We start from the raw sequence: 27,346 nt of genomic DNA, 5'->3' as shown, positions 1-27,346 counted from the left end.
AACTAAAACAAAATTTGGTTTCTGACATTTTTTAAATGTAAATTGACTGTTGTTCATAACTATCAATTAGTCAATCTATATCACTGGATGATATTGCTCTCAAAACAAAAGAACTATGAACTGATATTATACCTAATTTAGGGAAGGGAAACAAATGAATAAACAAATAGGATATCAGGCCCTTTTGTGAATTCCATTTCTTGAGAATCATTATAAAATAAGATATTACTGAAAAATATATTTGTGTAGAAAAGGAGACTTTCAGATGAGTGCAGAAATAAGTACTGTAGCTCACCAGGCTCCTCCGCCTATGGAATTCTCCAGGCAAGAATACTGGAGTGGGTAGCCATTCCCTTCTTCAGGGGATCTTCCTGACCCAGGGATCAAACCTGAGTCTCCTGCACTGAAGACAAATTCTTTATAGTCTGAACCACCAGGGAAGCTCAGAAATAAGTACACATAACAGCAAACATGCAATGTTAATATTTTCAAAGTAAAGAGGAAGAGAAAAAAGGGAGGATATAACTTTCTAATATCAGAAATAAAAGAGGAGACATCAACACAAATCCTATTAATACTAAAAGGAAAACAAAGGAATATAATGAACAACTATATCCCACAAACTTGATAACCTAGATGAAAAGGACCGAATTTTTTGGCAATTTTTTAAAAAGGCACAATATGCCAAAACTCATATATGAAGAAACAGAAAATATGAATAAACTTACAGCTATTAAAGTAATTGAATAGATAATTAATAACCTTCCAAAGGAGAAAGCACCAGGCCCAGATGGATTCACTGGTAAATTCTATCAAATATTTAAGAAATAAATTAAACCAATTTTCTATAATCTCTTTTAGAAGACTGAAGCAGAGGGAATGCTTTCTAACACATTCTATGAGGCTATTGTTACCCTAATACCAAAACCAAAGACATTAAAAGAAAACCACAGACTAATATCTCCCATAAACATAGATGCAAAATCCTCAACAAAATATTAGCAAATCAAATCCAGCAATGGAGAAAAAGAATTATATACCACAACCAAGTGACAGTTTTCCTGGTTCAACATTCAAAAAGCAGTTAATGAAATCCATCATATCAACAGGCTAAAGAAGAAAAAACACATGATCCCGTCAGTAGACACAGGAAAAGCATTTGACAAAACCCAAAACCCATTTATAATAAGAATTCTCAGTAAACTAGTACTAGAGGGGAAATTCCTCAACTTGATAAAGAATACTGCAAAAAGCCAACAGCTGACATCATACTTGGTGGTGAGGAACTAGAAACATTCCCACTATGATCAAGAATGAGGCCATATCTCCTCTCTCACCACTCCTTTTCAACATTATACTAGAACTCCCAGCTAAAAATGAAGTAGACAAGAAAATTCATAGATTGCATGATTTTCTATGTAGAAAATCTGAAAGAACCAACAAAAAAAGCACCTGGAACTAAAAAGCATCTATGTCAAGGTTGTAGGTTATATGGATATAACTGACACAAAAGTCTATTGCTTCCCTATATGTCAGCAATGAACACTTTGAAATGAAAAACATAATACCATTTATATTACAAAATACTAAACAAAGAATATATATATATATAACAAATTACTTACATGATCCATATAATGATAAGTACAAAATTGAAAGGGCTTCCCAGGTGGCACTAGTGGTAAAGAACCCACCTGCCAATGCAGGAGGCATAAGAGATACAGGCTCGATATGTACCAGGTCAGAAAGATCCCCTGGAGGAGGGCATGGCAACCTACTCCAGTATTCTTGCCTGGAGAATCCCATGGACAGAATCCCATGGACAGAGGAGCCTGGTGGGCTACAGACCACAGGGTCACAAACAGTCAGACACAACTGAAGCAACTTAGCACGCATGCACAAAACTGAGAAGAACAAGGTTGGAAGACTGACACTACCTGACTTCAAGGTCTACTATAAAGTTACAATAGTTAAGACATTATGATGATGGAAAATGAGTAGACAAATAGATCAATGGAATAGAATATTGGGACTGGAAATAAACCTACATTAATATAGTGAGCTGATCTTTTACAAAGAAGCAAAGGCAATACAATGGAGCAAAGATAGTCTTTGCAACAAATGGTGCTGGAACAATAGCACATCCACATGCAAAAAAAAAAATCTAGACACAGATCTTTAGACTTATCACAGACCTAAACATAAAATGCAAAACTATAAAACTAGAAGACGACATAGCAGAAAACCTAGATGACAATGAATATGGCAATAATGTTTTAAATCATAGCACTAAAGAAATAATTGATAAGCTGAACTTTGTTAAAATGAAAAACTTCTGCTCTTCAAAAGACTATATCAAAAGAATTGGGAAAGAAACCGCAGACTGGGAGAAAATATTTGCAGAAGACACATCTGATGAAGTTATCCAAAATATACAAAGAATACTTAAAATTTAACAATAAGAAAAAAAAAAGAAAAGAAAACAAATAACCCAACTTAAAAATGAGCCAATGGGGAAAAAAAGAAAAAAATGAGCCAACGACCTTAACAGACACCTCATCAAAAAAGATACACCTATGGCAAATAAACATTTAGAAAGGTGCTACTGGTAAAGAACACACCTGCCAATGCAGGAGACATAAGAGACGCAGGTTTAATCCCTGGGTTGGGAAGATCCCCCGGAGGAGGGGATGGCAACACACTCCAGTACTCTTGCCTGGAGAATCCCATGGAAAGGAGCCTGGCAGGCTATGGTCCATTGTGTTGCACAGAGTCTGACACGACTGAAGCAACTTAGCACACATGCATGCACATCACATGTAATCAGGGAAATACAAATGAAAACAATGAGATACTACCAAACACCTACTAGAATGGCCAAAATCCAGAACAAGTGACAACACCAAAAGCTGATGAGGATGCAGATCAACAGGAACACTTAACCATTAATGGTAGGAATGCAAAATGGTACAGCCACTTTGCAAGACAAATTTCTTACAAAATGAAACATACTCTTACCATGTGATCTGGCATTCATATTCTTGGTATCCATCCACATTATAACCACACAAAAACCTGCACATAGACATTTATAGCAGTTTTTTTCATAATTACCAAAATTTGGAAGCAATCAAGATATCTTTCAGTTAGGTGAATGGATAAACAAATTGTGGTACATCTAGACAATGACATATTACTTAATGCTAAAAAGAAATGAGCTATCAAGCTAGGAAAGACATGGAGGAACCTTAAATACATTTACTTAGAAAAAGTAGCCAATCTAAAAAGGCTATAGGATTCCAACTACATGACCTTGTGTAAAAGTTAAATCTATGGAGACAGTAAAACATCAGTGGTTGCCAAGGTTGAGAGGGTGGGGGGCTATGAATAGGTAGAGGACTGAAGATTGTTAGAGAAGTAAAAAATACTCTGTGTGATACTATAATGGTGGGTACATGTCACTATATGCTTGTCCAATCCCATAAAATGCTGAATATCAACAGTGAACCACAATGAAAACTATGGACTTCGGGTGATAATGATGTGTCAATGTAAGTTAATCAGTTGTAACAAATGTTCCACTCTGATGGCAGATTTTGATAATGGCATATGCATGTGTGGAGGCAGGAGATATATGGGAAATCTCTGTACCTTCCTCTCAATTTTATTGTGAACCTAAAACTTCTCTGAAATTTTAAGTCTTTTTTTTTAAAGATCAAGTGGGACAAAGCTATGACCAATTTCTTTATTATTACTATTATTATTTTAAATTTATTTTTTAATTGAAGGAAAATTGCTTTACCATGTTGTGTTGGTTTCTGCTGTACAACATCAAAAATCAGCTATAATTATACATTACCATTTTTATACACAACCTTTTAGATGCATTCACATGACATTTTTGAGGTCCTTCTATGTGCCATGTATATTAAAAAGCAGATGTAAACTTAATACAATCACAGAAATATCTGTGCTATAATAGGAAGTTGGGGGAACACAAAATCTTTTGAAAATTTTCACTTTTCTCCTTTTGAGCCTATAAACGAATAGTCTTATAAAAAAGACTTATAGTCTTACAAATAAGTTGTGAAGAGCTCAGGACATCTTTGTGTCTTTTTTAAGTTTGTTTTTAATAAAGAATGTCAGCTTTCATAGGTGATACACCTAGTTTATACGAATGTCAATATAATAGGTTTGAATTTATGTACATTTGTTCCATTAGGCAGAAATACAGTTAATAAACAAGGATTCATTGGAGGTATGAACAGAGAATACTTTATTAACTGTTTTTCTCTGCTGCTGAAATGAACACTCACCCTTCGGCATGACAGTGATAATCTCCAACCCAGGACTACTCAAACGTAGTTTCCTAATGGTTCATTATGTAGTCTGAGAAAAGGTCAACCCAGAGACTTAACCGAACTAGACTTGAGAATTCTCACTGCTTGTCAATGTGGTCACTGGAGTCAGAGAAGCTGTTTCAGAATCCAACTCTATCATGTCCTAACCATGGATCTTTGGACAGATCATGGAGTTTCATTCTTGCATATGTAATATGTGACTTAATAAAAGGGCTTTCCTGGTGGCTCAGTTGGTAAAGAATCTGCCTGCAATGCAGGAGACCTGGGTTCGATCCCTGGGTCAGGAATTTCCCCTGGAGAAGGAAATGGCAATCCACTCCAGTATTCTTGCCTAGAAATCCCATGGACAGAGGAGACTGGCAGGCTACAGACCACGGTGTCACAAAGTGTTAGACAGAACTGAATATCCTGATAGGGTTGTTGTGTTACATAAGCGTTAAAAACTATGAAGGGTCTAGGGACTTTACTGTACTTCCAAGTTTCATGAGTGTTGGTAGAAGAAAAAAGACTCTTGAGTCAGAAACAATGGACATTTAATTATTCATTGCAATAGAAATAGCCAGAGTATCAGCATTTGTGTTGCTTCCCCAAACCCAGTTCCCACAAAGCAATACAAAGAGGGCCAGATGACACTCTACACAAGCAGTAGGCTGCATTATAGGAGAAGAATCCCAAGCTTAGGAAGCACAAGTCTTTAATAATGGGACAAAGGCATGCCTGCCTTTTGCTCCAGAGGGAGTTATTATCTATATTTTCCAAGGCTGCAAGCAAAATTGCCATTCACTCTGGTGGAAGACACAATTTCTACCTTTTATGGCTGTTCTCGATCCATATATCCTTGAAAAGATAATCTAGGACAAGGGACAGTTTTTCTGCTCATAAGTCATGCAGAAATATAAGAGATCCATTGGAAATTGTCTCTCAACAATGAGCTCATTTAAAACACTTAGCACAGTACCCAACATGTAGCAAGTGCTCAATAGAAAGTAACCCCCTTTAACATCACCACTGTGTAATTAATACCTTATCCACTGACTTCCAAGTCAAGCTGTAAAGTAAATCTAGATATTTTGTTTTGTTGTTTAAAGAAAGAGTAGACAATGGATTAGGTTACAATAGAAATTATATATATTCTAAAAACTACTAGCTCTAGATAAAATTTTCTTATCAAAATGTCATTTGCCCTGAACTCAAAATAAACTATAATTTATCTGGAGGTAGAGTAGTTAAGTCAGACACCTACTCAAGAAAAATATTGTGTGTGTGTGTGTGTGTGTGTGTGTAAAATAACCCACTCATAGATAACTGTGAACTAAGGATCTTTCCAGTGGCAAGTTTGTCACCGTTCTCCAGGAAAGCAATCGCAATCTGCCACCTAGGGATACAAGTAGCTAGTCCAAAATCTGTTGCCAATGACTGACTGGGATGTGGGTAAAGGTAAAGGCATAATCAAGGGAAATTTAAAAGATTGCCTGCCACCACCATAATCCACAACATGTTATTAGTGACCCCTGCTTTATTGTTTGGTGGAAGACAATTTTAAAAGAGTCAATCTGCTACATAGTAAGACCATAACCAAAAAGCTCTTTAGAAATCTGTGGAGAATCCTGATGTTCATTTTAAAAAGAACAAAGTCTCCTCCAGGAAACCTTCTACAACCAATTGTACTGACTCTATAATTACAGTTGAACAGTGTGGTTAGGGATGCCATATAATGTGGTTCCTCCATCAGTGATTCTGCATCCATGATTCAACCAACTGTAGATCGTGCAACACTATAGCATTTACTACTGAAAAAAATGGCATATCATTGGATCCATACAGTTCAAACCCATGTTGTTGAAGGGTCAACTGAATTTCTTACTTCTCCACTTCTTCTCATTTAGATTACACTGATATTTCTGTATCTGTCAATAAGTAGTTTTGTAAGTATTCTTACAATATTCACAAAGCTTTGCTTTATCACCCAAGTCACATTGCAAACACTTCAAAAGCACTGAGTCCTTTCTATATGGTTATCTTCTTCCCCATACAGAAGCTAGAGTATTGTATTTTTATATTGACAATTATATATGTTAATTGTCTTAGCAACTAACCTGTAATACCCTATGTCTCTGTGATCTATTCTCTGATCCCTGCCTACCCACCATAACTGCCACTGTCAGAGGTCTTAAAAGACTGATAACATTCAAAAGTTCTGCATGCTGCTCTAACTTCACTCTATGACCCACTAACATTGGATTTCTTCCCCTTTAGTCTATTGAATTTCTACCAAGAGACTCAAGGATATCTTACTTGCCAAATCTAACGACCTCTTGTTCACTCTCATTCCTTCAACTTTCTAGACCCCTCATTACTTCTAAGATATCTTTCACTTAGGACTGTCTACTTCTATGATCACTCTTTTTAACTCTACGGTTGGCTCTTCTTTTTCCCTGTGTGTTACCCACTCAGTCGTGTCCCACTCTTTTCGACCCCATAGACTAGCCCACAGGCTCCTCTGTCAATGGAATTGTCCAGGCAAGAATACTGGAGTGGGTTGCCCTTCCCTTCTCCAGGGGATCTTCCCAAGACTGGGATTGAACCCGGGTCTCCTGCACTGTAGGCAGATTCTTTACCGTCTAAACCACCGGGGAAGCCCCTTTTCCCCTGAGGTATCTCCAAAATGTTAGCCATCCTCCCCTAGGCCTTGGGATTCCTACTTCTGTTTTATTTGCTTGTTTGTTTATTTTGTCCCTCCAGCTTTCACCTCTGTAAATTTTGTTAAAACACTAGATTTCAAACACTAAGTGCTGAAGACATCGAAGTCTGTAATATTTTTCTCTAGTTCTGAACTCTCTAAGTTCCAGCCCAGTACATCCATTTAACTATGATTGCATATTAATATCATGAAGGCACTTATCAGTCCCAAGACTGAATCTCCTTCCTACAATCTGTTATTGCTCCTATGTTATTTATAATAATTAGAGAGGCATCGCTAACCATATTATCTAGTTTCTCAAGTTAGATGCCTCAAAATCATCCTCCATTCCACATATCTGTACTTATTTCCCTTACACAATTGGTTAACAAGCTGTGCTAATTCTGTTTTAAAATGCTCCTCTTACCTGATATTTCATCTAGGTCCTGCCACAGTTCAAGCACTAACCGTGTCTTCTCTGTACTACTAAATTAGGATCTTAACAGGTTTCCCTGTCTTCATTTTTTCCCTCCTCCAACCTTTTGGTCAAAAGAAATTATTTAATTTTCTGAAAGTGTTTATAAGCAGAATTAGAAGGATGGGAGCATACAGAGACATGTGATCACAAGCTAAAGTTCATGTTTAAAGTGTTATAGAAGTAATAAAAAAAAAAGTAAGGTAAAAATGTCCTGAGGCTAGAAGAGAAGGCAAAGAAGTAAGTAGGCAAGCCATAAAACTGTCAATGATAGTGGACAGTGGCAGAAAGGAAAATGTTGATGGAGGAAAAATCCTCTAGGAGGAATCTATCCTAGGCACTCTGTTTTTCTTGTTCTATGTCCTCTCCCTGGGTTATTTTAACCATTGCTTCAAATCCAAAATCCATATCTCAATACTACATCTCCAGCCCTGATGTCTCTCCTAAGTTCTAGACTCATACATCTAACCGCCTATAGGATATCTCTACTGGAACGTCCCACAGGTATCTTAGTGTGTCTAAAGGCGAACACACCTAGTTTCTCTTTCTTTTTCCATATAAGCACATAGCATCATCATCTACATAGTTCCTTATAACAGAAACCTGGGAATTACCCTATTCATTCTCTCATCCTGGCCCTTCTTTGACATTCATAACAATTCTGCTTAACAAAAAGCTCTGGACGTGCATCACTCCATCCTAAACACCACTGCCCTTAGTTTACATTTTGAATTATGGTAGCAAATGCTACTGGAGAAGAGCGAAGAAATAACTCCAGAAAGAATAAAGAGATGGAGCCAAGGCAAAAACAATACCCAGTTGTGGATGTGACTGATGATGGAAGAAAGTCCAATGATGTAAAGAACAATATTGCATAGGAACCTGGAATGTTAGGTCCATGAATAAAGGTAAATTCGAAGTGGTCAAACAAGAAATGGCAAGAGTGAACATTGACGTTTAAGGAATTAGTGAAATAAAGTGGACTGGAATGGACAAATTTAATTCAGATGATGGGCAAGAATCCCTTAGAGGAAATGGAGTAACCCTCATAGTAAACAAGAGAGTCTGAAACGCTGTACTTAGGTACAATCTCAAAAATGAAAGAATCATTTCTGTTCGTTTCCAAGGCAAACCAATCAATAACACAGTAATGCAAGTCCATGCCCTAAACACTAATGTCAAAGAAGCTGAAGTTGAACAGTTGTTCTATGATGACCTACAAGACCTTCTAGAATTAATACCAAAAAAGATGTCCTTTTCATCATAGGGGAATGGAATGCAAAAGTAGGAAGTCAAGAGACACCTGGAGTAACAGGCCAATCTGGTCTTCTTTTGTTTCACAAAATGAAGCAGGGCAAAGGCTAACAGAGCATTGGTAGGAGAACGCACTGGTCACAGCAAATACCCTCTTCCAATAACATGAGACGACTCTACACATGGACATCACCAGATGGTCAATACAGAAATAAGTCTGGTTACATTCTTTGTAGCCAAAGATGGACAAGCTCTACACAATCTGCAAAAACAAGACTGGAGCTGACTATGGCTCAGATCATGAACTCCTTATTGCAAAATTCAGACTTAAATTGAAGAAAGTAGGGAAAAACACTAGACCATTCAGGTATGGTCTAAATAAAATCTCTTATGGTTATAGAGTGGAAGTGACAAATAGATTCAAAGGATTAGGTCTGATAGACAGAGTGCCTGAAAACTATGAATGGAGGTTAGTGACACTGTACAGAAGGCAGTGATCAAGACCATCCCCAAGAAAAACAAATGCAAAAAAGCAAAATGGCTGCATGAGGAGGCCTTACAAATAGCTGAGAAAAAAAGAGAAGCTAAAGGCAAAGCAGAAAAGGAAAGATATGCCCATCTGAATGCTGAGTTTCAAAGAATAACAAGGAGAAATAAGAAAGCCTTCCTCAGTGATCAATGAAATGCAAAGAAATAGAGGAAAACAACACAATGGGAAAGACTAGCGATCTCTTCAAGAAAATTAGAGATACCAAGGGAGCATTTTATGCAAAGATGGGCACAATAAAAGATAGAAACAGTATGGACCTAACAGAAGGAGAAGATATTAAGAAAAGGTGGCAAGAATACACAGAAGAACTATACAAAAAATATATTAATGACCAGATAAGCACAATGGTGTGATCAATCACCTAGAGTGAGAGACATCTTGGAGTTTGAAGCCAAGTGGGCCTTAGGAAGCATCACTATGAACAAAGATAGTGGAGGTGATGGAGTTCCAACTGAGCTATTTCAAGTCCTAAAAGATGATGCTGTGAAAGTGTTGCACTCAATATGCCAGCAAATTGGAAAACTCACCAGTGGCCACAAGATTGGAAAAGGTCAGTTTTCATTCCAATCCCAAAGGAAGGCAATGCCAAAGAATTTTCAAACAACTACACAATTGCAGTCATCTCAGCTGATAGCAAAGAAATGCTCAAAATTCTCCAAGCCAGACCTCAGCAGTATGTGATCCAGGAACTTCCAGATGTTCAAGCTGGATTTAGAAAAGGGAGAGGAACCAGAGAACAAATTCCCAACATGCATTTGGATCATATAAACAGCAAGAGAGTTCCAGAGAAACATCTACTACTGCTTTATTGACTATGTCAAAGCCTTTGACTGTGTGGATCACAGCAAACTGTGGAAAATTCTTAAAGAGATAGGAATACCAGGCCACCTTAACTGCCTCTTGAGAATTCTGTATGCAGGTCAGGAAGCAACAGCTAGAACCCGACATGGAACAATGGACTGGTTCCAAATTGGGAAAGGAGTACGTCAAGGCTGTATATTGTCACCCTGCTTATTTATATGCAGAGTACATCATGCAAAATGCTGGGCCGGATGAAGCACAAGTTGGAATCAAGGTTTCAGGGAGAAATATCAATAACCTCAGATACGCAGATGACACCACCCTTATGGCAGAAAGTGAAGAGGAACTAAAGAGCCTCTTGATGAAAGTGAAAGAGGAGAGTTAAAAAGCTGGCTTAAAACTCAACATTCAAAAAACAAAGATAATGGCATTGGGTCCCATCACTTCATGGCAAATAGATGGGGAAACAATGGAAACAGTGACAGACTTTATATTTTGGGCTCCAAAATCACTACAGATGTTGACTGCAGCCATGAAATTAAAAGATGCTTGCTCCTTGGAAGAAAAGCTATTTCCAACCTAGACAGCACATTTAAAAGCATAGACATAACTTTGCCAACAAAGGTCTATCTAGTCAAAGCTATGGTTTTTCCAGTAGTCATGTGTGGATGTGAGAGTTGGACCATAAAAAAGCTGAGTGCTTAAGTCTTGATGCTTTTGAACTGTGGTGTTGGGGAAGTCTCTTGAGAGTCCCTTGGACTGCAAGGAGATCCAGCCAGTCAATCCTAAAGGAATTCATCCCTGAATATTCTCTGGAAGGACTGATGCTGAAGTTGAAGCTTCAATACTTTGGCCACCTGATGAGAAGAGCCGATTCATTTGAAAAGACCCTGATGCTGGGAAAGATCAAAGGCAAGAGAAGGGGATGACAGAGGATGTAATGGTTGGATGGCATCAACTGGATGGATATGAGTTTGAGTAAGCTCTGGGAGTTGGTGATGGACAGGGAAGCCTGGAGTCCTGCAGTCCATGGGGTCATAAAAAGCCAGGCATGACTGAGCAACTGAATGGACTAAGCACCCCGCTAATGGGTCTCTCTGACTCCAGTATCTCCCCGTTCCTCACCTTTCCGATTTCTACATTATATTTTGAATGCTGTTTCTGCAGAAGTCCCTCAAGCACAAGCAAAAATATGAACCCTTCCCACTAAGGGTTGATAATTAAAATACACAAATTGAAATGGAAAGAAGACACAAGATAACATTTTAAACAAGAGCTAAAACACTGGGATTTATACCACTGGTACTTAACTAGCTTCTTAAGCAATACTTTAATGCCTAATTTATAATCTTTTCTCGGTCACTATCTGGTATAAAACCCTTAAAGAATAAATGTTGTCTTTTTCAAAGTAGTTCATAGAATAGAACATAATGCCCAGATAACAAGTAATGAACATCTGATTTTTCAGATGGAAACATAAATTAAAACCCACAATGAATATATCTCTGCATGACTAGTCCCTTGGGTATACAAATAATGAGAGAGAAGACACTAGAGCTAAATTAGTAATAAAGGTAGCCCGAGATGAGATGCTAATGTCAGACCAAGGAATTTGTCACAGGCATCCATTTAAATGTTTTTAAAGCTGGAAAGCAATATGATCATAGGAAACATTAGGAAGATATTAGAAATCAGAAATGGAATTCAAGCAGATTATTTAAAAAGCAAAAGCAACAATGGCACCCTCTAAATGGGAATGGATGTCAAAAAAGTTTGACATCAGAGGTATTAGCAATAAGACTTGGGAACTGATTTGATTCTTATTAAAGGGAGGTGGTATTAGTGATTTCAACGTCTCTTTACTGAACAACATAGGAATATAAAGAATTGTTAGGAGAAAGGTTGACTTATGAACCTTTGGATTTGAGATATCTTTGGGACACAGGGAAATACGAACCTAGATCAGGAGTTGGCAAACGACAGACCAAATCCTACCAGTTGTCACTTTTTATACATAAAGTTTTGCTGGAACAGAGCTACTTCTTCAAGTATTATTTATGATTGCTTTTGTGTTACAAGTAGTTGAGACAAAGGTTCTCTGCCTACAAAGTCTCAAATAATTACTGCTGCTGCTGCTGCTGCTACGTCACTTCAGTCGTGTCCGACTCTGTGCGATCCATAGATGGCAGCCCACCAGGCTACCCCATCCCTGGGATTCTCCAGGCAAGAACTCTGGAGTAGGTTGCCATTTCCTTCTCCAGTGCATGAAAGTGAAAAGTCAAAGTGAAGTTTCATGTCCAACTCTTAGCAACCCCATGGACTGCCGCCTACCAGACTCCTCTGTCCATCCACATACCCTTAATAATAATAATAAAAGTTTGCTGACCAAGTATCAGAATTTTGCTGTGTCTATGGTGGCTCAGAAGTTAAAGCGTCTGCCTGGAATTCAGGAGACCCGGGTTCAGTCCCTGTGTCAGCAAGATCCCCTGGAGAAGGAAATGGCAACCCACTCCAGTACGCTTGCCTGGAGAATCCCATGGAGGGAGGAGCCTAGTAGCCTACAGTCCATGGGGTCGCAAAGAGTCGGATACAACTGAGTGACTTCAATTCACTTCACTTCATAACGGCAGCTACAGAGGACTTCCCTGGTGGCTCAGAGGGTAAAAGCATCTGTCTACAATGTGGGAGACCTGGATTCGATCTCTGGGCCGGGAAGATCCATCCCATGGACAGAGGAGCCTGGTAGGCTACAGTCCATGGGGTCGCAAAGAGCTGGAGACAACTGACCAACTTCACTTTCTTTCACTTTTCACAGAATCTTGAGTGGGCAGGGGGTGGCGCTGTTTCCTGTTGTAGCTGTTTCCGGTTGTAGACTATTCTGCCAGTACTAGGGGCGGGTCTCATGAGCAGGACAAACCATTATGGTGGGGGGTTGAGAATTTTGATACTCAATTACAAGCCCTTCATGTTCTTGGTTATGAGTCTTTTCTGACCACTCCTGTTTCTCCGTGACTTCAAAGACTTTGAACAGTATAGGAGGTCCCCTTATTTCCGGGGGAGGGGAGAAATCTTCCTCACACACCTCTCCCATCCCTGCCGTTTTTGAAAATTGGAACAGTCCAAAGGCAAGCACGTTGAAGGGTTTGTAGGAAACTTTCTTTTCTTCAGAGCCCTCTCTGAGGGAGGGCAGGAGGGAGATAGAGATCAAAAACATTTCTTTTGCTGTGGTAAGTGATTTTGTTTGGGCTTGCACTCCCACTGACAGGAGGTGAGGCGTGGTGGGAGGTGTCCTGAGGCAGGGTATAGGGTCTCTAGGAGGGTGTGAGATGGCGGCAGGGTGGGGGGCGGGGGAGGCGGGGAGCAACCAGAGAAGACATTGAAGGGATGGGGGGAGAGGAGGGAGAGGACTGACTGAATCGTCCCGCAGGGCCAGCCAAGCCCCAAAGGCACTCAGTCATCATGGCCTTGAAACCTGAAGACCCAAGTAGTGGGTTCTGGCATGGTAAAGTGATGGCTTTCATCAACGAGAGGATGTCCAGGCACGCGAAAGGCCCGGAGTTCTACCTCGAGAATCTCTCTCTGTCCTGGGAGAAGGTGGAGGATAAGTTCAAGGCCATCCTAGAGGACCATCAGGTGCCCGGCCAGGCCAAAGAGGCCTGTGCCTGGGGCAGCCTGGCCCTGGGCATGCGTTTTGCCTGCAGACAGAACCAGTTACACGGGCACAGGGTGCAGTGGCTGCACGACTTAGCTGGGCTGCACAAGTCGGCCGCACATGCTTTGGCCTCAGACCTGAAGTTGTTCATGGCACAGCACGAGGTGGAATGCAAGGAAGCAGCCTTCCAGCTGCAACAAATGCAGGCCAACCTGGAGAAGACGCGGAAGGAAAGGGATCAGCTGAGGTGGAAGCTCTTCCAGGCAGTAAGATTACTTGGTCCCTGCCCTGCTTCCTGCCCCAGCCCCCAGTCCCAGCCCCAGCCTCGCCCCCAGGACAGGTCTCAACTCTGTTCACTTCCTCCAGGAGCTGGAGTCTCTGCAGGAACGAGCTGCCAAGGAGCCAGGTCTGGCCATGGCCGCTGCCAGTGGGCCTGAGACACAAGGAACCAGTGAAGAAGAAGAGGAGGAGGCAGGGGCCACTGCTACTCCTGCTCCCGCTTCTGAAGCCACAAGAGGAGAAAGACAGGAGGATGCGGAAGGGGCGGGAGCTGCGGGGGCAGAGGAAGCTGAGGAGGCAGCAGAGGAGATGGTTGTAGACATTATGCAGCTTCTCAGCGATGTAGACCAGGAAAGTCACACCTCTGGTGGGCAGAGGAAGGGAGATCACAGGTCCATGGAAAGAGCCAGTCGTTATCTATGTAAAACAACCAAGTCCATGTATACAGCCTCTCCATGGAACCTTCCTGTCCAGCTCCCTGCCTCATTCACATACTCATACTCATCTCCTTTTCTAGATGCACCCACACCATCCACACCCACATTATCCCCAAGTGCATCATCCTCACCAGCAGCAGCAGTCACAGCAGGAGCTCCAGCTCAAGCATCTCCCCATCGCAGGCCCTTTGATTTTAGCTTCTGGTCTAATGGGGGGGCCTGGGGAATAGACCCTCAAGAACCCACCAGAAATAGGAGTGACTATGATCCCCATCAGCAGAGAAAACCTACAGCATTTCGAAGGCCAGGGGATTGGAACTGCCCTTGGTGTAAAGCCATGAATTTTTCAAGGCAGAAAATTTGCTTCCGCTGTGGGAGAGATATCTGGCTACAGAACCCTTGATTCAGAAATGTGAAACAGAATAGAAACTTAACTGATGGGAGATCAGTTTTCAGAGGGAGGGGAAGGGGAGGGGGGGAAGAGGGCTTGGGAAGAATAGAGAGAAAGGGTGGGTGGTTAAATGGGGGAAAGGAGTTGTGAGAGAGGAGGTGAAAGGGGTGGGAGAGAAGGTATGGGATAGTGATTGGGGAAGGTGTAGATTGGGGGGTTAAGGGGAGAGAGAGATATAGAGAAAAAGACTTGTTTTTGACAACCCCGTTTGTGTTCCAGACCACTAGCATTCGACACGCTAGAACTGCTGCAGCTTCTGTTTGTATTTCTTTTCCCAAACCTAGTATCTGGTGGACCTGGGCAGCCAGTATATAGCACCCCAACTCCCTGCATTACCCCTCCCTTCACTAGGCTGTAGATCGTTGGAGCAGGAGTGGACTAGTGGGGATTCCTGCATCCCACGTCTCCAGGAATGAACTGGACAAGAAGTTCATTCATGTTCTGAGCAAGTTATATGAGAAACAAAGCAGACCTGAAGTTAACCCCAGGTTTACAACAGGGCACAGATTCACCAATCCTAAAGGAATCCCTCAGGGCTTCATACAGAGGATGCCAGCACCAGCTGCAGACAAGGACTGCTGTCATTGTTGTTCAGCCTCGTGACAAGAGAATCGTCCCCAGTCTCCACTTCCAACTAGGGACAGGCAGATCTGAACAGGGAACTTGTGCCACTGCCAAGGTGAGTCAGCAACTGATAGTACCTGGAGGGTTTGCTGGTCTAGACCACTGACCAAAGGACCAAAAAATCCTGAGTTTTTTTTCTCTCCCCAGATTACAGTGGGAGGGGAGTCCAGCTACAAAGGTCCTAGTAAATTCAGAAATGTATAATAGAACCCACCCTGATGGGAAATCAATTTCCAGAGGGAGGGTGTAAAAGGAGGAGGGGGATGATGGTCTGCATTTCCCTCTCTGATAACTAAGCTGTGTTGAGGTGAGCTAAATGTATGGTTTAGCCCACAGGTGGAATGATGTTGAGAAATTATACCTGGACCAGACTGAGGCACAACTGGAGGAGCCCTGAACATTCACTGGGAACTGTGACCCTAAAGACTGAAACTTTTTATGACCCTAAACTAACCCTGGGACATTTCTACAGCAGCTTGATGTGACTCTTGGTTGTCTCCTTTGGGGGCAGATGTGCATAATTGTTACCAGGATCTGTTGCCAGATCCCTAGCTAGTTATTAAAAGGCTTTCACTTGACAGAAATCTTCTTGGGCTTGTTTATATCTTTATAGGGTATAATTTGGGGCTTCCCAGGTGGCTGCTTGGTAAAGAACCTGCCTGCCAATGCAGAAGACAAAGGAGAAGTAGATTCAATCCCTGGATCAGGAAGATCCCCTAGGGGAGATGGCAACCCACTCCAGTATTCTGTCCTGGAGAATCCCATGGACAGAGGAGCCTGGTGGGCTACAGTCCATAGGGTCACAAAAAGTAGGACACAACTGAGCATATGTGTGGAGGGTAGAATTTCACAGTTTCAGCACTCCTGACAGTGCAACTGGCTGTCATCTGATGATGATGTAGATACCTTATCTCCAGAGGGGTGGCCTGTGAATTACAGGATGTTTGGCAGAATCCCTGGCCTCTACCCACTAGATGCCAGTAGCACACCCCACACTCCCAGAAGAGATTGTAACAATCAAGGATGTCTCCACATGTTCACAGGAGAACAAATTCACCCCAGTTGGGAACCATACTACTACTACTAAGTCGCTTCAGTCATGTCCGACTCTGTGCGACCCCATAGACGGCATCCCACCAGGCTCCCCCGTCCCTGGGATTCTCCAGGCAAGAACACTGGAGTGGGTTGTCATTGCCTTCTCCAATGCATGAAAGGGAAAAGTGAAAGTGAAGTCACTCAGTCATGTCCGACTCTTCACGACCCCATGGACCACAGCCTACCAGGCTCCTGCATCCATGGGATTTTCCAGGCAAGAGTACTGGAGTGGGGTGCCATTGCCTTCTCCAGATTGGGAACCATAGAGGCAATGAAATACTTAGGAGTTCGAAACAGGGGAAAAGAGTTGCAAGGGCAGTGTGTTTAGCAGTGCCCAGGGCTCCAGGGAGTGGGGCACTATGACATGAAAAGTGTTCATTGGGTTTGGCCATGTCTGATCTTTGAGCCAGTCTAGGTGGGGGGTGGGGGTAGAAGCCCAATTGCAAGGACTGAGGAGTGAGTGGAAGTGAGAAAGTGCTCAGTGAGGGGGGGGGCTCTTCTTCAAGGACCTTTAACTATGAAGGGAAGGAATGATGTGTGTGGGATACAAGACTGCGAGAGTTCTTTGAATACCAGAGAAACTTAGGCCATGGGGAAGGAGATAGCTGTAGAAAGCTTGAACATGCAAGAAATATGTAAGAGAATGAAGTAGATCCTACATACTATATTGGAGACATGTTCAGTGCATTGTTTAAGAAAAAAAAAAATGACGGCCAGTGGTACCTTACATGAAACAAAATTACTCCCCAAATTAGTCTGTGTGCATATGTATTAGACATACACACGTGTGTGTTTGTGTATTCCTTTTATATTATGGATTTATATAAGCATAGAAATGCTCTGGGAAAACTTTTTTTACCCAGAAAAATGGAGTAGGGTAGGGAAAGTAGGATAGAGGGCTTTTATTTCTTTATATACCTCTGTGTTAGGAAAGTAAGATAAATATTCACAAATATACGAAAAATAAAGTTAATTTACTGGCTTGGGTAGGCTTGGAAAGGCCACCTCCTCCTTTGAGACAGGAGGAGAGAACAGACACTGATCTCTATCACAAAGGGGTGGGAAACCAAGAGGGCTTTTGCCTATGTACACCTTAGACTAGGGACCTGAGAGTGAGTAAGGAGAGGAGGTCAGGATGGGAGCGTGGGCTTCTGAACAATGGCATATTTAGGAATAACTTTCACAAGTAGAATGGGGAAGGGGAAAGAAAAGATGACATCCTGTTTCCCAGTGGGCCAAACTGGGCCCAAATGAAAGAAAATCAAAAGGCATTGCAATAGGAACCTAGGAGGGGATTCTGGAAAGGAAGGTGAGTGGTTCCAGAGGGGCACCAGACACTTAACTTTGGTAATAAACATTGTTTCCATAACTTACTTTTTTTCAGTAAATGATTTGGTTTGTTGGGATTTGGGTTTTATGTTTGATAGGATTAAGGGAAAGATACTGATTTTCAAGATTTTGTGTTTCACACTCAATATAAAGGTTCTTCTCTCTGTGTATTCCCTGATATCTCAGAGGTTAAAGCGTCTGCCTCCAATGCGGGAGACCAGGGTTTGATCCCTGGGTCACAAAGATCCCCTAGAGAAGTAAATGGTAACCCACTCCAGTATTCTTGCCTGGAGAGTCCCATGGGCCTGGTAGGCTACAGTCCACGAGGTCACAAAGAGTCGGACATGACTGAGCGACTTCACTTTCACTCTCTCTCTGTACATACAGAGGAAAGGATTTAATAAACTGAAGTTAATTCCACATCTATCACTAAATATCCTCAACACATCCAACAGAGGTGATATGACTTGGCCTTTGAGCCCTTGGGCTAGCAATGCTTAGATGAGCAGCTCAAGAGTAAGACAGCTATAAAAATGATGTTGCTTCAAGAAAGACCCCAGGTGGCGCAGTAGTAAAGAATCCATCTGCCAATGCAGGAGAAATCAGAGACATAGGGTTCAATCCCTGAGTTGGGAAGATTCCCCTGGAGGAGGGTATGGCAACCCACTCCAGTATTCTTACCTGGGAAATCACATGGACAGAGGGACCTGGTGAGCTACAGTCCATAGGCTTACAAAAGTTGGATGTGACAGAGCACGCACACACAAGAAAGACCCAGTCTCAGTGAGCAAGTGGAGGAAATAGACATTTCGTAGGTGCCAAGGGTTTGGTCAAAGTCAGTGATTTTTATGTCTAGAAATACAGTAGTGATCCTCTCTGGGCTTGAGAAAATGACAAGCAAAGTAGCGAAAGGGAATGACTTAGAGAAGTTAAACTTGGCTACACCTGTCTCAAATGATGTGAAGTAAAAAAGTCATATTTTATTTAGAAACAACAGTGCTTTTCAATCTTTGTTTTATGTCAAGTAGGATCAAACTCAAAAGTTTGCAAGATTGTTTATACAACAATGTTATCTAATGGGAAATTTCCCTACATGCCTTAAGATTTAGAAATTTCTGTGACCTTGGACCATGCTATAGAACATTGCCATTCAAAGCATCACTCTTTGCACTGTCATCTCATAATAAGTGCCTCCCTGCTATCTATTTCTCTTTCTATTGGCAAGACTTAACATATTAGAAAAAGAAAAGGTTTCATCCAACCAAAATAAAAATCCCCAGACCCTAGTGATCTGAGGGTTACAGCCAGTAAATCAGTGACCCATATTTATGGAAAGCATCCTCTATGTTTGTAGAATCTGTGTGTGTGGGGGGGGGCGTTGTTATAGTTCAGGGTAAGTTTTAGACTCAGAAAAGGAAGAGATAAGATACAGAGGGAGGGAGGGAAAAGGGGATAGAGAGAGAGAGAGGGAAGAGCATGTATAGAGGTAGACAGAGAGAGAGAGATCTTGCCTGAGAGTGAAAATGTTGTGTTCTAAGGCGCTCAGTCAAGTCTGACTCTTTGCGACCTCCTGGACCATAGCCCTCAAGCCTCCTCTGTCCATGGTATCTTCTAGTTAAGAAAACTGGAGTGGGTTGCCATTCCCTTCTCCAGAGGATCTTCCCACACAGGGATTGAACCCTCATCTACTGCATTGGCAGGCAGATTCTCTACCGCTGTGCCACCAGGGAAGCCCGAGAGTAAAAGAGATGAATGTAAATATGAAATCTGGCCAAAATACTCTCCTTTACAGGGAGTCAGAGGAAGGCTTTGGGAGGGTCAGGGTAATGGGGCTGAAAAATGAAAATATGCATGTAGCACCTCTCAACCTAAATAAGGGTATATTGCCTTATTATTGGCAAAGAGTATGATCTAGTCTGGAAATTAATATGTGTAGCTTCGTGTTAATCTGGGTCTCATTTTACTGAGATAAAGGCCCTGGCGTGGAACTACACACCGCCATCCTACTTGGTTTTTTTCCACTTCATAGCCATGGATGGAGACTGTACTTGTTGAAAATTAACCAGCTAGCTTGCCAAGGTGGATCATTCTTCAGGGTGGTGAGAGAGTGGGGATGGCGCCGTATGCATTCATTCCTGTTCCTGAGAAAACTACTTGGAGTGCACGTTTCGACTAATAATGCTGAGGTCAGCACCATCTCCTTTGTTAATAAGGGTTGAATCAGAGAAGGGAATTTATTCCTTTTAAATACACAGTTTCTCATTGTATAAATCTTAATTATGTTGAATTGGTTCATGGTGCTTTTCAGATCTACTTTTCTGTATATTTTCCTTCTACTTTTCTGTATATTCATTCTACTAATTTTTGAGTTTGATATTGAACCTCCAACCAAAAATCTTAATTTACCTATATAAAAAATAATTGTAACATACACTAGTTCAGTTCAGTTCAGTCACTCAGTCATGTCCGACTCTTTGCGACCCCATGGACTGCAGCACACCAGGCTTCCCTGTCCATCACCAACTCCCATAGCTTAGTGAAACTCATGTCCATCGAGTCTGTGATGCCATCCAACCATCTCATCCCCTGTTGTCCCCTTCTCCTCCCACCTTCAATCTTTACTAGCATCAGGGTCTTTTCCATTGAGTCAGTTCTTCAATATATACTGATTTTATATATGTATGTATATGAATGTAAATTTTATATATGTATATAACTTATGTCGGAGAAGGCAATGGCACCCCACTCTAGTACTCTTGCCTGGAAAATCCCATGGACGGAGGAGCCTGGTAGGCTCCAGTCCATGGGATCGCTAAGAGTCGGGCACGACTGAGTGACTTCACTTTCACTTTTCACTTTCATGCATTGGAGAAGGAAATGGCAACCCACTCCAGTATTCTTGCCTGGAGAATCCCAGGGACAGAGGAGCCTGGTTGGCTGCCGTCTATGGGGTCACACAGAGTCAGATACGACTGAGCGACTTAGCAGCTTAGCAGCAGCATAACTTATGTAATATATACATATATGTATAACTTTATCTTTACATATAAATGTATGTAACTTTGTTCTGTATTTTCCAAGTCTCCTATAAATGTGTTATTGTACTTTCATAATTTAAAAAATAAAAACAAAAGAAAAAAAAGAGGAAAGAAAAAAATAATAATAAATAAATATACATTTTTCTCCATGGAAACATCACCTGCTAAAAACATGCAGTGTTATCTGACTGCATGGTAAGGTGCCCATTAGTTCTGTCCTTTATCTTATTTTCTAAGAACTGGTCAATGTCTTAAAATCTCACATTCCAAAAATATATCTGAAACCTCCATAAACTAAGTGTTATTATGTTCACATGTAAAAAAAAAGCCTTGATAAACGCTGGTTCCAGCCACATTGACCTCCCTGTTTTTCTCTGCACATAGCCCATGCTTTACTGCCTCCTTGCTCTTGAACATTGCTTAACTTGCCTGGTAATTCCTACACTATTGCCACCTGATTCAGATCCTCAAGCACCACCTCAAACATCATAATTCTATAAGTCAAAAGTTAGTTTTTCTTACTTTCTCCTACTGTTTTATTTCTTACACTACTTTTTGCTTCCTCTCATGTGTGATGGAATAAAAGACATGAAGTTAGCGTTGGCAGGTCTCTGCTTCTCTCTGCCCTCGAAAAATAATCCTCTTTTTGGCTGAAAAGGCCTCTCCAAAGCCAGAAACTTCTACAGAGATTCTGTGTTCTAGATCATTTTCAGGGCTTTTTCTGTGAAAAATAGGTGTAATGGGCAGAAAGAGCTGAAAAAAATTGTGAAGAGCAATCCTAGTTTAGATTATATTAGAAAGGGGAACAAGAAATTGAAAAGAGAAAAAAAAAGCAAGAGATAGAAGATGAAAGAGGACAAAAGAGGAAAATGCATTCTAAGGGAAGTTTTTTAGTTGGGAATGAGAATGAGGAATGATGAGAGAGGTTTCTGGGCAGCTGTCTTATGTAATAAATAGTGAGCATGAGAGTAGTGGAAAAGATGATTTCAAATACTGTGGAGGTGGGGCTTTTCCATTTTTTTTGTGGTACCATGGACTGTAGCCTGCCAGGCTTCTCTGTCCATGGAATTCTCCAGGCAAGAATAGTGGAGTGGGCAGCCATTCCCTTCTCCAGGGGATCTTCCTGACTCAGGTATTGAACCTGGGTCTCCTACATTGCAGGCAGATTATTTTACCATCTGACCCACCAGGGAAGCCCAACTGTCCTCCCATATAAAATAAAAATTAAGTTTAAAAAAAAGATTGAAGGCAGACATTTAGGAAAGCAGAGAAACTAATTAGGAGTTTATTGTAACAAGACAGATAAGAGAGCTTGGCTTGGACCAGCAGTGGAATGGAAGGCACAGATTATGTAATCCCCAAAGGTCAAGGAAGTTAAAACCCTGTGGAATAATAATACATTGACCAATGGGAGATGGGAGCAGAGAGATAAACTGTTCTCCTATTCTCCTCCTGGATCAAGTAGGTAAAAATACCCTTCCTTCTTCACTGCCTCACTTTGCTTTTACCTTGTTCTTGTTTCCCTGGGATTACAATCCCTGGGTCATGAAGATCCCCTGGAGAAGGAAATGGCAACCCACTCCACTATTCTTGCCTGGGAAATGCCATGGACGGAGGAGCCTGGCAGGCTATAGTCCCTGGGGTCACAAAGAATTGCACATGACCGAGTGACTGAGAACACAGCACACACTCTCTAATACATATTCACTTTTTGCCCCAGGATTCACTTTCTAGGAACCCAATGATGAGACAGGAGGAAGATCAGGAGTTCCGTTTTGGATCTATTGGTTTTAATGTAGGTAGAGATGCTGAAAAGTCTGTTGGATAAAAAATTCTGCAGAGAGATCTGGGTTGGAAGGTATCTATGTTGGAGTTACCAGTGTACAGATGGTATATAAAACTGAGACTGCATAAACAGATCATGGAGGGAAGTGGTGTTAATAAAGATGGAAAAAACTAAGGACCAGGCCCTAAGAGTCCTCTGACATTAAGAGATCAGGAGAAATATGAGGAGTCAGCAAAGGAACTTCAGAAAAGATAACTGATGAAATAAAGGGAAAACAAGAGAGTGTGACTCTTTAAAACTCAGGTAAAGAACATATATCAAAAAGAAGGGATAGTCAACTGTGCTAAATGTGCTGATCTTATAAAAAGAGGAGTGAAAATTGACCTGACCATTGGGTTTAGCATTGTTGTAGTCATTGGAGACTCCAGTTTTGGTGGAGTGGTTAAGGTAAAATTCTGATGGAAGGGACTTTCCTGGTGGCTCAGACCATAAAGAATCCACCTGATGCAGGAGATGCAGGAGATGCAAGAGAAGAATGCAAGGGAAGATCCCCTAGAAAAGGGAATGGCTACCAACTCCATTATTTTTATCTGGAGAATTCCATGAACAGAGGAGCCTGGTGGGCTACAGTCCATGGGGTCGCAAAGAGTCAGACACAACTGAGCAACTTTCACTCCCTCAGTCACTGATGGAAGTAGTTTAACAGAGAATTAGTGGAAAAAAGCTTAAGATGGTGAGTGCAGACAACAGTTTCTTTGAAGTAGTTTTGCTGCAAATGGAAACAAAGAAATGGAGGCAGTGGCTGTCAGGGGAAGTAGAATTAAGAAGCATAGACCTTGACCTGTGTGTATGCTGATGGAAATGATTCAGTAGAAATAGAAACTTCCATGATAAGAGAGATGGGAGAATGGCTTCAGTGATATCCTCGAGTAGGCAAACATGGTCAGAATCGAGTGTATTAGTGAAGTGACTGGTCTTACATGGGAGCTTTGCCAGTCCATCAATAACAACAAACCTGAAGGCAGAGTATGTGGGTACAGATACCAGTAGGTGGATAGATGTAGTGGATGTTCTCTCCTAACTGCCTCAATCTTTTCTCAGTAAAATGGGAAACAAGGGGAGGAGATGTTGGAGGCTTGAGAAGAGCAGATGTTAAATAGTCATCTAGGAAGACAGGAGACTGAATGGTGCAGTAATATACCATAAGACTATGTGACAGCATTAAGAATCCATTTGAGGTTCATGATAATGAATTTAAAGTGAGATCAGTGAACATTATATGGTTTCCTTCGGTCAGGTTCAGCTAGAAGGATACAAATACAAGCATAGATGGAGAGTTGGATTTACACAGTGTTGTGGTTTTCACAAGTGAGTAAGATAAAGGGGAAAAGGGTCTTGGAAAACAAGAGGGTATATATGAGATTGATTAAATTGACTGATCATGGAATTTAAACTGTTAGTTTGAAAAGAGAGTGGTGGATAGTGAAAGAATTGTGGGACCAGTGAGTTGCAGCTCTGGGTAGAGTTAATACATTATTGGAACTGTGGTACAGAAAGAGTGAGCCCAAGTTGGTGGCCAGAGAATACATGCAAATGAGATAATCGAGGAGATTACTACTGCCTCCACCACTCCAAAATGTTGCAGATCACCTGCCTGCCACAACCATTACATTACCTAGTTGGACACTGGAAAGACTTTGAATTTGCAACTCCTGAAATAAGTTGAAACACTGATATCAACAAAATAATCATAAAACAGAAGATCACTGAACTTGTGTAATGATAAAAGGAATGGAACTAAATGAATACCAGTGTTAGGTAGCTCATCAGTGATTACTTGAAATTAATTCTTGTTTTCTAATGATCAAATATAACCCATTAATTCTTACCAAGCAGGTAATCCAGCTGACTAAACTATAAATATCTGTTTTCCCTCAGTAAATAAGCTGGAATTGAAAATAACATAGGTATTATAAAATAGAATGATTATATTTCTGATTATTACAAAGCTAATGTGTTATAATATGGTTATATTCTAAACATTATACCATGTCTAATTTACTATTAATGCAATGAAAATAAACTATAACTGATACTAGTTTGTCATTTAAGTTATGCACAATTTTTTAAAATAAGCAGATTATCAAATTGTGGAGGTTAAAAAATGATATTTTCAGGTTATATATGTGTTCTTTTATGTATATTTGCTACAAAAATAACTGTATCAGGGACTCCCACTTATAAACCAAAATAGGAGGAAAAAAATAACTAACCGCATAACACTCTAGCCTACACAGGCCAGAAGAGGCCATTGCTGCAGTCTTAAGACCCTGCTGCACAATCTGGATCTTTTCTGAAGTCAGATAATTCTCTAAGGTTCAGGATCTCATTTTTCCTACAAAAAACTATCTGCTATCCTAGAAATTACTACCTGGGCAACCAACTTGTTTACACTTAACTTTTCAAAGATCAATAGTTAAGCTGGAATTGAATTATGAGAAATGTTCAGTCCTTGAAAATCTCTTGGTTACCATGGTGGGGAGTAGGTTAGGTGGGTGGAAGGTGATAAAAGGTACTTCTTAGTGTCTTAGGTAGACTAGGACAATGACTTTTGTTTCTAAAAGCATAAATTTCCTTGCAGTATGACATAAAGGAAGTCCCATGGTACATGCTCAATGAATATTTGTTGACTGAAATATAAAACTTAATATATGCTACATAGGTACTTTTTGGTCAGGATCATTTAAAGGCCATTAAAATCAGGTGAAATTTTTGTACACTTATATTTATTTCTTATTCTTTTTAATTATGGAACATTTCAAATATATTCAAAAATTTAAAAAGACAATGAACCCTCATGTATTCATTGTATAGATCCAAAGATTAGCCCCATACTACATTTATTTCAAATACCTTCAATTCCCCTCAATTCTTCTGGTGATGTTATTCTGCAAGAGTAATAATCACTCAAATGTGATGAATAGCAGGGCAAATGTCATGCCTCAGAACTGAATAAATGCACTAAGGAACCCTTCACAAAGAGTTTGTGAGGCATTCAGATTTTGAGGACTTCACTTATTTCAGTGATTATTAAAGACCGAAAATAGTTGGATTATCTTCCTGTTTAAGAAGGAGTTTCCTAATTCTGTTTACTTAATCAGAGAGGTAAATAGCCATAGTGGTTTTGAACTTATCACTGATTCTCTGAATGTGGCCACTCTCATCCCAAAACACATAGGTTTCTACAGATATTCAATTATATTTAATCACTCTTTTCAATATCTTGAATTCATTCAGGATTACATGAATACATCTATCTTCATCCATAGCTTAAGTCACCCCTTTTCCAAGTTGTTGAGAAAGTGATATGTGGGATTTTCTCAAAAAAGATTACTCTCATCATTTTTATTCTACTAAGTGCCTCCTCCACTGAAAAGATTTGAGTAGAAAGGGGGATAGACAGTAATTCTTGGATTAGCATGGCTCTCAAAATATGACTCACTTCTCCACCATCCCTCTATTACTAACCCACTGACATGCTGAGAAATTCAAGTAATCATTCTTGAGATTAGCCAAAGAAAAACACAAAAATGAGTGATTGGCTACTGAAAGGTCACAATCTGTAAACTTTTCTTGCTATGAGTTAAATGGCTGGAGAATGTTACTAAATATTTCATATCTGCATTTTTTTAACCACACTGAAATCAGTAGAGTAACTTTTGATGAGGTTGATAAAGGATAGGAAAATAATCCATAATTACTTTAAAGTAGTATCAAATTTGAGATTTTAGGTGATATAGATATTGCCAAATGCAGAGCCTTTTTCACTATAAATGTCACTCTCTTGGCAATGGCATAACATCACCTGCATAGACTGAATTTGGAGCCTATGATCCAAATAGGAGTCAGTGATCACTACTAGACCTGAAAAATATGTTTATTATTTATACCCAAATTCTAGCTACTTCACTTAATGCCATTCTGGAAGAGATAAAGCACAAACAAGCAGATTACAAAAACAACAACAACAAAAAACAATGAGGAGGTTATGTCAAAGAGACAGATGCACCAACTGAAAGAGCTTCCAAAGGTGGATGAATTTGACCCAGAAAATACAGTAGCACTGAATTATTACCCAGTGTATAATATAAATGTCCATGAGTCCATAGTGATATAATAAATGATTGAATACATAGATGGGAGAAAAAAACAAATATCCCGTGCAGAAGAAATCTAAATAATTTTATATAGATATGGGCTTCCCTGGTGGCTCAGATGGTAAAGAATCTGCCTGCAGTGCAGGAGACCTGGGTTCAATCCGTGGATCAGGAAGATCCCCTGGAGAAGGGAATGGCTACCTACTCCAGTATTCTTACTTGGAAAATTCCATGGACAGAGGAGCCTGGTAGGCTACAGTTCACGGGGTTGCAAGAGTCAGAAATGACTTAGCGACTAACACTTTCACTTATGTACATAGTTTGCTCTTAATGAAATGGAGCGTAACTACCATTTCATATGTATGGACTATTGAAAA

At 40.6% G+C, this 27,346-nt stretch overlaps 2 protein-coding genes across 2 annotated transcripts in view; one reads left to right on the top strand and one right to left on the bottom strand.

Annotated features, from left to right (window-relative positions):
* The window catches only part of IL1RAPL2 (interleukin 1 receptor accessory protein like 2), a 1,181,612-nt gene that overhangs the window by 532,627 nt on the left and 621,639 nt on the right, over positions 1–27,346 (bottom strand). The window lies entirely within an intron of this gene.
* Positions 13,581–14,895, top strand: TEX13A (testis expressed 13A). Its single transcript, XM_070784083.1, has 2 exons — positions 13,581–14,039; positions 14,140–14,895. The coding sequence occupies exons 1-2, from the start codon at positions 13,581–13,583 to the stop codon at positions 14,890–14,892; spliced, it is 1,212 nt and encodes a 403-aa protein (XP_070640184.1). The 3' UTR covers positions 14,893–14,895.

This window comes from Bos indicus, chromosome X (genome assembly GCF_029378745.1).
Source record: "Bos indicus isolate NIAB-ARS_2022 breed Sahiwal x Tharparkar chromosome X, NIAB-ARS_B.indTharparkar_mat_pri_1.0, whole genome shotgun sequence".
Lineage (NCBI taxonomy): Eukaryota > Metazoa > Chordata > Mammalia > Artiodactyla > Bovidae > Bos > Bos indicus.
The sequence above is the reverse complement of the archived record's forward strand: the minus strand, read 5'-3'. Positions and strand labels throughout refer to the sequence as shown.

Excerpts from the sequence above, each read along its gene's own strand:
- TEX13A (XM_070784083.1), top strand. The coding sequence starts at position 13,581 with ATGGCCTTGAAACCTGAAGACCCAAGTAGTGGGTTCTGGCATGGTAAA. Across the intron at positions 14,040-14,139 it reads GGTGGAAGCTCTTCCAGGCA|GAGCTGGAGTCTCTGCAGGA; the intron begins GTAAGATTACTT and ends CACTTCCTCCAG.